Source organism: Branchiostoma floridae, chromosome 1, assembly GCF_000003815.2.
Source record: "Branchiostoma floridae strain S238N-H82 chromosome 1, Bfl_VNyyK, whole genome shotgun sequence".
In the NCBI taxonomy this organism is placed as follows: Eukaryota; Metazoa; Chordata; class Leptocardii; order Amphioxiformes; family Branchiostomatidae; genus Branchiostoma; species Branchiostoma floridae.
The window spans coordinates 3,204,544-3,219,537 of NC_049979.1; the positions used below are offsets into that span (position 1 = coordinate 3,204,544).

Below are 14,994 nucleotides of genomic sequence, written 5' to 3' on the forward strand. Positions count from 1 at the left end.
TAGTAGAGGTAAATGTGCTTTTCCTAGCTTCTATTAGGCTTCACATGTCGCCGGAAAAGTGCAGATAACATGTCAGAGGAGTTAACTGGCCCAAAAGTATAGTTGGCAACTGTATCCGGATCTCCAAGCAGATCCTACAATGGCATAAAATACTACCAAACTGGCAAAGGAGTGAAGTCAGCCAAGAGGTGTCCAGTAGTGAAACACACTCCTAAGCCGGCTTCACTCCTCTGCCAGCTTTTGATACTATCTTATGCTAACGTAGGATCTGCTTGGACATTACATCCGGCAGTCCACCAGCACAAATTTGTGGCTTCACCGCCGATGGGCACCAAGCAAAATTGGACCATAGCAAAAGAGAGCAGCTTTTCACTGGGGGATGTCTGCGTCGCAGGCAGGGCTGTCTCTAGGACCAGTCCTTCCATCCTGGGACTGAAATATGCTTCTTGGGATGGACGAAAATTTCACACCATCCGTCAAAAAAATCCTTACATAAAGTTAATGAAAATGTGTTTTTATAAGATTAAAATGAGATTGTACAAAGAAAATCAACAACATGGACTCCCAAACAATGTGAGGGACGTGAAAAAGCTGGAGACAGTCCTGGTCGCGGGCCACCCTGATGTTGGGGTTCACTGGGGGATGTCTGCGTCGCGGGCCACCCTGATGTTGGGGTTGGCCATGGGGTCGAGGAAGGGGTCGTTCTCGGCGGCCGCCCTGCCGACCCGGGTCATGATGACAATGAAGGTCAGGAAGGCAATGAGCCCCAGCACCATCATCACGATGAACCTCTTCAGGTTGGCGTCTGGGTCCTTCTTCTGCGTACCTGCCACGGATCTGTTGGAGGGAAGGAACGGAAATGTAATTCACTTTGTCTGACCATGGGGAACGATGCTAACATGATTTACATTTGAGTGACTTTTGCATATGATCCTTACCAGTTAGTGATTCAACCAATTTTTCTCGTTAGTTGTACTTGTATTGAATTTTTCTGCCAGTTTATTCGACGCTGAAGAAGAGTGATGGATGTCACTCGAAATGTCCGGAAGTAAATATCTGTTCTTTTATCCAGTTGTAGGGATTGAATTGTACTTGAATAGAATTGTGATTCACTTTGCCTTCCTGGTACCAAACTTTCACAGTCTGAGAAAATTTAGCTTGTTCTTGGAACTAAATGTTCACGGTGGCGGCAGGTGTGTATGAAAAAGTGTCTTGTGTGATTTGTTATCAGTAATGATAAGTTCACCTTACAGTCGTCACCGTGAAAATCGTGAACCTAAAAGCACATTGAAAAAATCAGGAATTACAGTAAATCCTCTCACTCATTCACTGCCTGGTTTTATTGTCTGTTGTTTCAAGACAATAAACTAAACTTGGTACTGAAACAGGTACAGGTCTGGTTACAATTTGAAACTTGATATCCGCACACAAAATAAAGCGCTTACCAACAAGCTTTTGATCAGTCCTCTGATCCTTATCAAAGCCTTTGTCACACATCCAGACCGGAAGTGACGTCAGCAATAGTTACTAGTATACAAATTGTATATTAATTGCTGTAACTGTACCTAAATTTTGCTGAAGTTTTCACCCCTGGCTCAGATATCTGGTAGTTACCTCAATAAAAAATGGAGTTATTGGTGTGTGTGTGTGTGTGTGTGTTTGTGTGTTTGTGAATGTGTGTGTTTCTGTGTGTGTGTCTGTACGTGTGTGTGTCTGTTTGTGTGTGTGTCTGTTTGTGTGTTGTGTCTGCATGTGAAAAAATCGGTAGAAAATCCTGGCTACTACTATCCCCCTACCCCAACCTCTGCTTGAAGAACACTTGTTCTCATCTTGAAACAAAGAAACAGACTTACTTGAACCACCTTGAGAACCAGTTGAGCGCTGATCTCCGCTTGTACTTGTTCTCGTCGTGGTCGAATGATGTGTTTCTCAGATTGTCGTCCTTCGTGGAGTCAAAAAGCTTCCTGGGGGAGTACGAGTCTGAAAAGGACATAACAATTTGCTGATTTCAGTTTTTCATAAATAGATACATGCTAAAAAGAAACAAATAAGTATCCAGCTTGAAAGTTTTTTCCACCCCACTTATTCTTTCATTTTAAGAACGAAAATCAACAACATGGGCTCTAAAGTTTTAAGCAGTTTCAGTCTGCAACCCTTTCTTAGCATGCATGTCAGGTGAGAGACCCAGGTGCAATCAAACTCACAGCTTTTAGTGCCAGATGTAGCGTGCAACCACTGGACTATGCATTTCTTTGGGACAAAGAAAATCTGACCTACCGTTGGCTCCGGCAGAGAAGCCCGCAGGCGTCTGTAAGTGGGACATATTGATGGCCGTGCTGTGAGGAGGCTTGTGATTGGTCGAGGCTGCCGGCTTGCTGGGGGCGGGGCTGAAGCTGTTCTGCTGTTGCCGGGTGTGGTCGGTGCTGTTGCCATGGGCGGGGCCGTTTACAGGTCTGGTCTGCAGGTAGGTGGGGTCCACCATGCCGGACATGTCTGCATCTGTTCTAACTGTACAGGGGAATAGGTATTGTTATCTTCTCTCATTTACTATTTTTTACCTTATTGAAATAGTTAAACTGTAATATCCAACACAAAAATTGGACTCACCCAAATTTTCGACTGAACAGCACCAGTCTTTGTCAAGGAATGAACAATCCACTGCTGTTGTGACGTCACGTTATGCAGATAGAACACGTGACTCAGTAAGCAGTGGATTGTTCATTCCTTGACAAAGACTGGTGCCATTCAGTCGAAAATTTGGGTGAGTCGAATTTTTGTTTTGGATATTACAGTTTAACTATTTCAATAATGACTTCTATCAACCCAGATGAACTTTCAAGTTATTCTTTACTTTAAGTATTCTAGCATATTCTTGTACAACCCAGTTGTTTCCAAAATGTCATGAAGATGTTTCAAGTATTACATTACCTATAAAAACTGCCTGCAATGAAAAAAATTTGCCCCATCTCACACATACTAGCAGATGACATGCCACCTACAAACGCATGTAGCAAAGGGATCGTGAGTTATAGCTGCAAACGTATGGACACGACCAACTACAATACAATACCTCCTTCCTGGAGGTAAAAGGGAAGTAGTACTCACCAGTGGTGGCAGGTAAGTCCTGTATTCTATCTGTCTCCTGCACTGTACTAGGTGTGTGCTCCTCTATCTGTGGGGACAAAAAAGCAACTCAAAATTAGAAAGTTACCCCAATGGTCTGGGTACCTTTCAGTGGTCTGGGGGTGATCACCAATCGTGCAGGGTTGTTCTGAACCCTGATATGCATGACTGGTAAGAGTTGCAGTCCTTGTGAAAGTGATGGAGCATTATAACAAGATGTCGGGCCCAGGTTTACACCTTGATCACATTAAAGAATACACCACACCACACTAATCCATAAGAATGGGGGTACATACATGTACTAGTACTGTAAATGCATTTAAGTTTGCAGGGACTTAATTTCGCGGTAGCGGGAAAAGCCAAGGGACTTTTCGCGGTGGTTTTAAGTTCGCGGTAACACCATAGACTGCAGTCCAATACCACAACAGAAAAATGTTCATGGTGGTTTTAAGTTTGCGGTGAATTGATCACCGCGAAAACTGCGAACATTTATCCACCGTGAACATTTCTGCATTTACAGTATGTCCTGATGTGAGTGCATCATACTGACCAGTCCTGTCCTATGAAACTGGTTCTTACCAAACTATAGAACTGATGTGCTACCCCACAAGGCAGTTAACCACTCATGTGATGCAAACAGGGCTCTAGCCAGCATCCGTTTTTCCGTCAATTGAAGGAAATTTGCCGCGTGTAACAGAAACAATCTAAAACCAATCCGTCAACCATGATGGACAAAAATCCTTGGTGGGAGCTACAGGCGGCTTGGGGACGCCATCCACGGCTGTAAAAGCCACACACTGTTTCTTTTGCTATTGTTAAAGTTATGATTGTTGACGATGTGTGTCGGCGCCCTTTTGCATACGATAATCTCATTAAAAACCCGTTTTTCAAGGTCTCACTTCACTCCTGGAAGCATTCTTATCAAGCATTCCACGAAATTTGATAAGTAAATTTTCACGGTTTTCACAACAATGGGAATTGGCTGAAGGAAAAAAAATTCGGGCTGGCTAGAGCCCTGGATGCGAACCAACAGAATCAGACTTACCAGCGGCAGCCCTAGCCCCGCCCGTGCCCAGTTGACCTGTGACAGCCATGACCTCAGGTTGTCGGCCACGGGTGATACCATGTTGGGCGGGGGGAAGATGCCGCTGTTGCACTTTGGGCAGGTGTAGCCGGCGGGCGCCGTGTTGGCCGGCAGCTTCTGGGCATAGCTGTTCAGGCAGGACCAGTGGAACACATCTGTAATGAGATACAGAAAATGTTATTTTGTAGCAGCCTTTTGAACAACCTGCAACAATTGGGCATAGATTGTTACACTATTCAGGCAGGACCAGTGGAACACGTCTGGAACACGATACAGCAAACAAAAATGTTACACTGTAGCAGTCTTTTGAACAAGCTGCAACAATTGGGCATAGATTGTTACAACTTACACTCCTTGGGCAGGACCAGTGGAACACATCTGGAACACGATACAGCAAACAGAAAATGTTACTTTGTAGCATTTTTTCAATGATCTGCAACAATTCTGTATAACATAGACTGTTAAACTATTCAGGTAGGACCAGTGAAACATGTCTGTAGTGTAACACGATACAAAAAACAGAAACATTACTCTGTTGCGGCTTTTCAATGAGCTGCAACAGTTTTGCATCGATTGTTACAAAGTCTGTGTAGAGTTAGTACCAGAAGTTCTCTAGAACACATCTGGAGCATAGAACAGATGGATAGCTAGCTACTTTGTAACAATCTGTGTAGATAAGTTGAAAAAGCTGTTAAGAACTTAATCAAGTCTTTGCAAAGACAGACAGGATTAGTGGAGGATGTTTGCAGAATGTGGAATGAAAGTTAGAAATATTATATCAAGATATACGAACTACTGAGCATCTTAAATCAGGTCAGACAAGAACAAGAAACAGTCATGCCTTCAAGTACTTAAGTTGACCACCAAGAATTGACGTGTTCAAAGACTCGTAATTTCCTAGAACTATCACTGAGTGGAATTCGTGGCTTCATACAGCATTTGCAATCAGATGTGCAAAGGTTAGGTGTGACAAGTGGTTCAGTGTAATATACTAGTAACCAACTTCTGCTGCGCCACATGTCTGCGAAGCTGGTGCGTTGTGCCGAATACCAGCTATTTGACAACAGATACAGATATTGTAATTTGTAGACCTATGATATGATGTTGCATCTAAACAGTCTCTACCAGTAACTTACCATAACAAATAAGTCTGACGACATCTCCGTCCGCTAAAGCGCCTCCACACAGGCTGCACTGTGGGTTGTAGTCGCTGTCCTGTAACCACTGCAGGTATGACTGCACAATGCACTGTGGACAAAACAACATGCATGTCAAATTGTTGTTATGCCCTCTTCTATTTGAGTATGTCTCAACACATCATCATCGCTGATGTCACATATCTGCAAAATCACGCGTTAATAAGATCTGTATCTCTTCTTGACTTGACAAGGACTGTTTTCTTTTACAGGGACTTTAGTAGAGTAGAGTAGAGTAGAGTAGAGTTCTTCGGTTAGACCTGTAGGAATCTCGCTCCAGTTGAAACAGCTCCTCTTTACCTTTGACATATTATCTAGTCCTGTCACTGCACATGCGTTCTGATCTCCGTGCCCCGAGAGGGCTTATTGGTTAACTTAAGGGATAAGTTTCCTATGCAGCTGTGCAGATCACTTCCAGATCACTTTAGTGTCACTGACGAAAACTGGTGGATTCCAGTGGAAACGTCTCGACTTTTTCCAAAATCATATCCGGTTGCTTGAGTAACTGCTTTTTGGCATAGCTGTGCAGCTGTTTATGGAAGAACAGGGGCTGCATTGTAGAATTGAGCTGCAGCTGTGGAACTCTCACAACTTAAAAAATACAACCCTTCTTTCATTTACAGACTAAGTGTTGTATAGATGTTACACTATACATGATGTATGAGGAAAACAGGCAAACATTCCACATAAAACTTGTCATGCCATGTAAAGCGTGCCTTGGTTAGTTCAGGACTTCTGCATGTGATATGTTTTGGACATTCCATGCACGTTCTGACCATACAATAAACTTGTGATACCCGATATCTGGAAACTCTCCCAAACTGTCGATTTACTGTCACAGGGAAATCGTATTTTGTAAGCAGAAACTCATCGATCCCGCAGTACTGCAAATTTATCCGTCCCTCCCCATATCCATATCAGAGACAAAATATTTTCGCTACTAACTCGCAACGTTTGTGCGTGTTCAGAAAGAATGGTATTCCTTTTTTTAATACTAGGACTGGAAATATTTACACGAGATGGCGTTTGTACAAGTAGAGCTTGTCATATTTCTTTCAAATGTGAAGAGATAAAAATTATTTATCCAAACGCTCAGACAAACACGCAGACGACGCGACCACAAAAATCGACACACCAGAATGAAAACTCACCTTTGGATGGTTGGAGACCAGGCAGTGTTCGCACACGTTCACTCTATGCTCGAAGCAAAACAGGTTCGTCACTTTCTTCTTGGGACACTTACAGAGTCCCATGATGAGGGAAATCGTAGAGAACCGCCTGTTTTGGGAGAGAAAGTGCTTATTTTTGACCAAACCTGTATGACACACTTCCTGGGTTCCACGTCCCCTAAGCCTGTGCGCAGGGTCACCGCGCGATCACTCTTAACACCGGAATCCAAAGAAATCCACAGGAAAACACTGGAAACCACATGAAGGAGTGACTGTGTATAATCTACGGAAAAAAAACAGTATGTTTTGATGAGTAAACATGGCAATTCTGTTATAAAAGCTGTTATATATTGGCATACAAGAGAAGATATAGTCATCTACTTGGATTGTGACAAGAATTTGCTTTCTGTACTTTTATTTATTTCTGCAATGAAAACAAACATGGCCGCCGGGCGCGTCGGTGATCGCTCCGGTCGTCTCAGGTATTTTCTGACGATTTCTTCATTCCAGGGCCATATGTAGATTACTCTTTGCCAAAATATAGCGACTTGCTATGTTTACTCATCAAAACATACTGCATTCCAATAGATTATGCACTTCTTCATGTGGTTTCCGGTGGATTCTCCTGAATTCCGGTATTAAAGCTGACCCGGTCACCGCGCAGGGGTCGGGATGGGCATGTATCAATCAGCTAAGAGCGCACTCTGGCGATCATAAGGAGAACAGCATATGATAAGATAGAAAAATTACTAGTAATAGATTTGCCTCGAAAGTTTTCACTTCAGCCCTTTAATCGTTGTCTTCTCACAAATATAAAATAACATGTATCTATTGGTATGAACATTTCTGAGCGAATGCGCTGTGGTCTCAATTCGAGTTTTAAGTTTTGTGAACTTTCGATTCCTGCCTTAATTCAGTTAAGGAGGTTTTCAATGGAATTTTTGCTGGGCCCCAAGAGCTATTGCGCGCCTGTATGCCATGAAAGAATATTTGTAAAGACATGTAGTCTGTTCCATAATTTCAACTGAATGTAATGTACAATCGTGTCGTCGTCCTATCGGCAGCTGGTATCTACTAGATGCGGGTGGAGTCAATATTCATGTTTAACAGTACTTATCTTATCTCGAAGTAGACGCATTGATCTGTTTGTTTTCACAAGTTTGTAGCGGTTTTCAGCATCTTTCTGATGTTGCGATTTCTAATTGCTCTCCGTTCGCCAGAAAGACGTTCATTGTACTGCAAGAAACGGCGTGGATTCCAGGAAAGAACAATTTTGGACCATTATGATGGAGGTCCGAACATGCGTGACTCGCGGGCCCCCGGGATAGGGGAAGGGGCGGGGCCAAGCTGTCAATCACTGCACAGGTAGCGTTGTCTCACCTGGCCAGGCCTGGCCTGTGTAAACACCTGACGCACCTTTCCAACATGTCCGACAGGTACGTGGAGCTCAGAGCTAAGTTCTTTGGTTTCTTTGGTTCAACTCGCAACTCTTTGCCGTTAGCAAACTTGTCCGTACGTGTTAAGTCTCGGTCACGAACGTCGTAGGTCGTCGTAGTATGAATACTGTATGTGTATTTTGAAGCACAGAACGATAGACGACAGGGATTTCCGACAGCCTTTTCCGTAAACAGACAGCTGAATAATTTTTGTTCGACAAATGCACGGATCTCAGTTTGCGAGCGTATTACCGACAACCATACGACGTATGGTATATGACCGTACCTTTCCTAAAGACAACTTCGTAATCATAACAAGACGTTTACCGTGGAACCGAGGGTTGATTATGTTGGCGTGTGAAGGATTGCGATTGTGTTTACATATCGGATATACTAGTACTGAAGCTTAGCTATGTTTTGTCACCGCCAAATCTCTAGATCTGCCTGTATCAAACCTCTCGGCGTAAGTTATCTGTTATAAAGGTTCCCCCGAGAGTCTCGGGGGAACCTTTATAACAGATAACTTACTACAGATTACATAACTAGACATGAGTGTTGAGTCGCGGGTAGAATATATCACAGCCTTGGGTCACGGACTTAGGGCCTCTATATGTGAAGGATTCCACGGTGGTGTGTACAGAATCGTCAAGTGGGAATAACTGAGCACTACATATGGGCTTCCAAGATATCATGCCGTTTTGTTGGTGGTGACAGAGAATAGAACTACACATGTATTAGAAGGTATGTAGGCTTTAGTAGGTAACACGACGGAAATGTCCATGTTTTTGTTCCGTGTTGGTAGACAGTGTCACGAGCACACGTAAATGTTATCAAATCTCAGTCGATTGTTTTCTTTTATCTTTCACAGTCCTTACGGTCGCTGACCCCGACGCCGATGACGACAACGACGCCCGTGTACATGTTTCCAGGCATCTAAAACATGGCTTCCAAGCAAGGGAAGAAGGCCAAGTTCAAAGTAAGAAATCTGTTCTCGAAGAACAAGTACAAGAAGTTCTCCAGGTCTAAGGAACGGCTCCCGCGTCACAAGGAGTCGGACGAGTCATTAACAACTTTACGTGATGACGTCGTGGAAGAAAACGAAGAACTGAACTTCGATCTTAAGACCAGCCATACCACAGTAGTTAATAAATCCCAACAGCAGAAACGCCGCAGCGTGAGGTTAGATGTTGGGGACATGTTGTACGGCGGGCAGGTCGACCGGGAGACGGAGCCTTCTTCCTCGGGCCACACGGGCACCGACTCCCGCGGGGGAGAGGGGGCACGGCCCGGGGAGGAGCAAGACTTGGACCTGCCACTTGTCGCGAATGACGATGAAGAGACTTTCTTGAGCGAGGATAACACTATCGAGAAAGTGTTTTCTGCTGAAATAAATCCAGACAGGGGTACAGGAGAAAGTGTAAAGCTTGGCGAAAAGGAGAATGATTCTTCGAGCGACGCTGAAACTACCGAGAAAGTGTGTTTAGCAGAAGTGCACACGGACAGAAATGCAGAAAACTTGACACGCCCCAGCGAAAACGTAATGAACTCTGCCAACATCGATGTAACAGGTAACTTTACACCATCGGAGGAGAGGGCACCCTCTCTTTCCAAGAAAGTCGAAGGAAAGTCGAAGAAGAAACGTAAGAAAGTGACCTTTTCGCCGACGTCCACCAAGTACATACAGCTGGAAGCCTCCCGGGAAACATTGGACATCTATGTGGTGGAAGAGCAGACGATCAAGAAGAAGAAATCCAAGAAGAAGAAAATAAGAAAGGTATGATTTCAAATGGATCTTTATCCAACCATATAACGTTATACAATACTAGTTGAACAGTTACATATTCGTTACTCGTAACTATCCACATTGGACAATAAAGAAAATGCGTCGATGTAGCTTAGACATCCAGGTAATAAGATATGCCAAAAAGTAGTTACTCAAGCAACTGGATATAATCATATAATCATATCCAGTTGCTTGAGTAACTGCTTTTTGGCAAGAAAGAAAATGGTGTAACAAAAAGAAATCAATCAATCAATAGACCAATAAAATCGATCATTCCGTTTAATCAATATATTGATTAGGTAGACAAAGTGATGAGGTAATATCGGACTTGGGAAAAACAATATTATAATCCCTGTACACATGTGGTTTTTAACACCCCACCTGTTCAATACGTGACGGTATGTCTTGGCATTGCACAGAGAATCCGCAAGGCGGCGCGGCTGAGCTGGCGGTACCTGGTGGCGGGCTTCCAGAACATGACGTTGGCGACGCCGTTCTACGTCACCACGACCACCGTGGAGGGCATGTACATGCCGCGGCCCAGTAACCCATGACAACCGTTACCAAGGCAACGTCGAGAAGGAAGTTCTGAAGAAATCCAACATCTGCCTTAGAGCCGCCAAGACTGTTGTTGTTCGATTGTGAACGAGCACGTAAAATGTTTGAAGAAGAAAACTAATAGTCAAGGGCAGGGCCCTAATCAAACGTTGTATTAACAAAGCAAAATTACCTCTGCAGGGGATTTTATTTTAAAAAAAAACAACTTTAGGATGGACACCACATACACTAGTAGTGTGAGGTGTGATTAGCCTGGGTACCATTCTCCATAGTAAACACTGGCTCCATCTTTTCCCTTGCTAACGTTAATGCCCCCTCACATTAGGCGCGATTCGATCGGAAGACTAGTTTACGAGCTCTAAATGACATTTTCATGAGTAAGACGTCCGGTGTTCTCACGATCATCTTGCGATTTTTAGGGATCGCCGGCAATTTTTAGGAGTCTTACGACGGTCGCGGTGCAGCGAAACATGTTCTTAACATAAGCCACAAGTCGCAGGAGATCTCCGAGATCGCAGAGCTCGTTACCGAGTCGCAGATCGTGCGTGCAAATCGTGCGTACCTCTTAAGGGATCGGTCAATAGTCTTGCGTCAATCCAACGATTGAAGACCGATAGGCGAGCACAGACATAGTTATCAATCATTGAGCGCAAATCGGATGGCGAACGCCCGTAATAGTCGGGCGACGTTCGGGCGACGTTCACCCGACTTCCGATTGTTTACAAATATTGAATTTCTGGGAATGTGAGGGTAATTCTAACATTGTGGCCCCTGTGGCAGTATGTAGGCTGGCTTTGTGCCCCATTTTCCTTTCTTGCGTCATTTCTATCATGCCCGCGCATTCCATTCATTGGTTAAAAAGATTCCGACAACAAAATAAGCAACATTTATTGATCTCTTGCCTTTTTTGAGGAACGTTTTGTGTTCTCTTGTCCGCGTGCAAGAGGTCATGGGAGGTTCATTATCATAGATTTATTCACCGTCGATCGCACGAGGCTCGCTTATATGTAAGGGGGACAGATTTTGGGCGAAAAATACGCAAGACCATCTTAAGATCTTAAAATCAGCCGACCTTCCTGCGATCGCGAAGTACGTCCGAAGATCGTATATAATGTGAGGGGGGTCTAACCACGGGAGCAAAACGATTGAGTCAGTGGTTACTACGGAGGCTGGAAGCCTGGGGATAATGGTTTATGGTGTTGAACGAATTAGAAGCTGTTTTTTTTATTGGAGTTGTGACTTGTGAGTCACATATAAGCACGTAGTGCACATAGAAAATAGACTTTACTGTATGATATAGTTATAACATCGATGCACCTTTGGACCAAGACCGGTTTCAGATGGCAAAGACGGGTTTTAGCTTCGTATGCTATGAGATGATTAGACGTAGATCTGCCTTCCCATATGTGTTATATTTGTACTAGTTATTCAAATAAAGGTACTTAAAATGAAATTCAATGTTCTTTAAATGTCAAAATTCCGGCGAAAAGCTTGGCCGATTATGAATCACCATAGCCATTATCAATTGAAAATGAACCTTGTTAAGTCTGAAACTTTGTTGTCATTTGGGTTTTAAAACTGATGAAAGTCTAATTGCTAGAAATTGAACAATGTGTGTTGAACTACGTGTATGTGTTAATAAAGCGAATTCTGTTTCCTCCGACAGCGCTTTTAACTGACGTGTGCACGTGCGTCCAATTCATTGTCGAGTAGCTTGGGATGGGACATATACAGGGAATAGACAAGGGGCAGGCCTGGAAGAATGGGAGGGGTTTGGATGGATTAGGGGAACGATGCAGTTGGAAGTTGTTCGATCAATTTTCTATCTCACTATCCTTTCTGGCTACGAGCGCCAAGTTATATATATATATGTAACTTTATGTGAATGTGTGTAAGAATAAACAGAGACTCTGAGTTATTTCAAGTTTCAGGAACTTCAGTTCAATCGGAAATCAGTCACATACATTTTGTCTAGAAGAGCCAGCTAGTCGGTGGGTGCGCCAAAAAGCAGTTACTCAATTACAAGCAGATGGATATGATTTTGGAAACGGTCAGACGTTTCAGATAGCATCCATTATCTTTCGTCAGAGGCACTCGAAATGTGGTTGGCAAGTGACTCTTCGTGCAAATCTCCTCAATCGTTTTGACGATTTGTTCAACCATTTAAGGATAAACGTGCGCTCATCGAGGTGACTGTGTGCTTAAGGTCCCCTCTCACTTGACGTGGGGCACGCTTGCGGCATTGCTGCGTTCGTTCACTGCGGCACTGTTGTGTTAATTTCGCCGATTTTGTCTTGCACTCACACTGACGTGCGGCACTGTTGCGTTTCTAAACTAAATGAACATGTTATTGGCAATTGCAGCGTTGTCAATTTATGAAAAATCACTGCAAAATGATGAGAATGCCCAAAAATGAGATTTACAATGAAAAGATTTCCCTTATGATAATGAATTATATGATACATATGCTATAGATAACCTTGAAAGACTTTTACTGCAAAGGAAATGACCCAAATGAGCGGACACGAACCATATACCAGATTTGACTCGATGTGTATGTTTTGCACCATGTAACGTTATGTGTAATTATGTAGGTTTATATGTTTATTCACCAATTTTGCTAATTTTTGAAATGAAAATGCTTGATATTTCGTCCCTTTTTTGTATGACGCGGAGTATTTTCATTGTCGGTGGATGGCTTGCCAGCCTATTGATGTCTAAGTCTACCATATAATTTTGTAAAAAGTGAGAAAATATGGCCCATGGGTCCGAATGACTGCAATTTTGTATTTCATCGGCGGCAGGCTACCATCAACGATTAGCTTGTAACGTTATAACGCAAACTCAAAAGCAAACGTTATCATCCAACATAAATAATTTCTTTTCGAATGTTGTACTTGTATCTTTTTCTCTACATCCGTAGGTTAATCGATAAACCAGTCACTTATTTTTTGTTTTCAAGTATAAGATAATGACCTACTTCCCATTAAATAAATCAAAAGATGTATTTTTGAGTTAACTCTGAATACGGATACAAGGTAAGTTTTCTGGAATTCGCAGTATTTTTACTGACTCGAAAACCGCTGTAAAATTATTAGAAATGCATCTAAAATAGTTTTTCGGTGATAAAAGGATGTTTATTTTGATTCTTGGTTTAACGGTGCACACCCCCGTCCGCGGTAGTGCGCGACCAAAAAGTGATGAAAGGCTTCCGAGGGTCCATGTTTGAGTTGACATTTCTCATTATTTCCTGCGAAATGACATTAAAGGGTTACATGGCTGAAAAGCGTAGGAAATGGTGTGTTTTTGGTGCAAATTGTGTCTTGGTCCGCGCGTGGCTTCCGCGATATCCCTACGCCTGAATGTAAACAGGCCGGTGACCTAGATTGACCTTTGAAGCGCTGTGTTAACCCAAGTTGTAATGCCGCACGCCGTGGATGATTAAAAAAACTGTAGTACTAGAATTTTCTTTATAATTGGCTGGATTACTCTTTAGGTTTTCCTTTTTCTGACAGTATCAGTCGTCTTTGCCGGAAAAATCGTCTTCATGTTTTCTTTCAATGCCAAAATGCCCGATTTTTTGCATTACTTTTTACATGAAAATAATGTTTTGTCCCTCTAATTTTTTGAAATTAAAGAAGTTGAAGGATCGAAAGTCAGTTGATCTTGTAGCTAAAGGAATATCCTTTCACCATATATACAGTTATTTTGCTTCAGGATAATTCCCTTGTAGAGCGGGTCGCTAGACTTTAGGGTATGAAGCCTCCAATTGCACCCCCAAATAAACTGGTGTGTGCCCCCTTAAGGGCCCTTAAATTACCCTGGGCCCCATTGGAATGCATTACGCCAGGGTAATTTACGCCTATTTTTTTTAGACCAAGGAAAGACCGCCAGATGTTAGCACCAGGACATGCTGGTCGCACGTCCGCATCGACCTAGTGCGAAAGAGCCGGGGTCTGGGGCCGTCTGAGCGCCTGGCGAGGTGAAAGTGGGTCTTTACCTGGCCAGGCTGATGACGTCACGCCTGCCTGTTGAGCCGCGGAATGTATCATGGCAATATACACTCGGCACAAAAAGTTTGGAATATCAACTTTGGTATATCATATTTCCGTTATTTATGCATCAATTTCAATGTATTATATATCAATAGAAAGCTTGTGTGATTTTCTTTCCTATGGTGTCAAACTTATCATGATTGTAAACACATCAAACGAGCACAAGGCCTGCTTACATGAGTGAGTCACGAAAAAAAGTGCCCAAATTCCCCTACTTCTGTTCAACACTGTATCGTCCTGTTGACATTGGCGCGTGTGTCACTGGTTCAATCAATCTTCTTTTCACCTCACATTTGGTATACGGAACATACAAGGTTTTAGCACACTTGTGTGATTCTGCCCTTTCGATAGTTGGATGGCAGAATCAAAGCGCGGATGCGGCAAGGAGAACCGCACGCTGACACGACAAGAGTAACTTTCGGCATTTGGTGGTGGAGGCAGCGTCATGGTTTCGGGCGGTATAACCGCCATAGGAAAAACAAGACTCGTAATCATCCCAGGCAACTTCAATGTGGTGAGATATAGGGACACCGTCCTCCATCCAGTCGTAATAATATCCTACCTCTTCAATATGGGACCAAATGCCATTC

General features: G+C 43.2%; 2 protein-coding genes across 4 annotated transcripts; one reads left to right on the top strand and one right to left on the bottom strand.

Annotated features, from left to right (window-relative positions):
- Window positions 1-387: 387 nt before the first annotated feature.
- On the bottom strand, window positions 388-6,767 carry LOC118423646 (zinc finger protein-like 1 homolog). The gene is made up of 7 exons (XM_035831883.1): window positions 6,555-6,767; window positions 5,344-5,455; window positions 4,169-4,362; window positions 3,106-3,172; window positions 2,278-2,508; window positions 1,854-1,980; window positions 388-837 (listed from the first exon to the last, which is right to left on the bottom strand). The coding sequence occupies exons 1-7, from the start codon at window positions 6,654-6,656 to the stop codon at window positions 633-635; spliced, it is 1,038 nt and encodes a 345-aa protein (XP_035687776.1). The 5' UTR covers window positions 6,657-6,767; the 3' UTR covers window positions 388-632.
- Window positions 6,768-7,858: 1,091 nt separating this feature from the next.
- Window positions 7,859-10,540, top strand: LOC118424787. 3 transcript variants are annotated; one of them, XM_035833564.1, is made up of 3 exons: window positions 7,859-8,008; window positions 8,877-9,782; window positions 10,211-10,540. In XM_035833564.1, the coding sequence occupies exons 2-3, from the start codon at window positions 8,949-8,951 to the stop codon at window positions 10,343-10,345; spliced, it is 969 nt and encodes a 322-aa protein (XP_035689457.1). In that variant the 5' UTR covers window positions 7,859-8,008; window positions 8,877-8,948; the 3' UTR covers window positions 10,346-10,540. The 3 variants fall into 3 exon arrangements, with proteins under 3 accessions (XP_035689457.1, XP_035689465.1, XP_035689471.1); XM_035833572.1 differs by lacking the exon at window positions 7,859-8,008 and adding an exon at window positions 8,032-8,280; XM_035833578.1 differs by lacking the exon at window positions 7,859-8,008 and adding an exon at window positions 8,555-8,749.
- The last annotated feature ends 4,454 nt before the right edge of the window (window positions 10,541-14,994 follow it).

What these genes read in the sequence shown, in the direction of transcription:
- LOC118423646 (XM_035831883.1), bottom strand. Translation starts at nt 6,656, where the DNA reads ATGGGACTCTGTAAGTGTCCCAAGAAGAAAGTGACGAACCTGTTTTGC. An exon ending in CGTCAGACTTATTTGTTATG is followed by an intron (nt 4,363 to 5,343) that starts GTAAGTTACTGG and finishes ATCTCATTACAG; the next exon opens with ATGTGTTCCACTGGTCCTGC. An exon ending in GGACTTACCTGCCACCACTG is followed by an intron (nt 2,509 to 3,105) that starts GTGAGTACTACT and finishes TCCCCTGTACAG; the next exon opens with TTAGAACAGATGCAGACATG.
- LOC118424787 (XM_035833564.1), top strand. Translation starts at nt 8,949, where the DNA reads ATGGCTTCCAAGCAAGGGAAGAAGGCCAAGTTCAAAGTAAGAAATCTG. An exon ending in AGAAGAAGAAAATAAGAAAG is followed by an intron (nt 9,783 to 10,210) that starts GTATGATTTCAA and finishes GGCATTGCACAG; the next exon opens with AGAATCCGCAAGGCGGCGCG.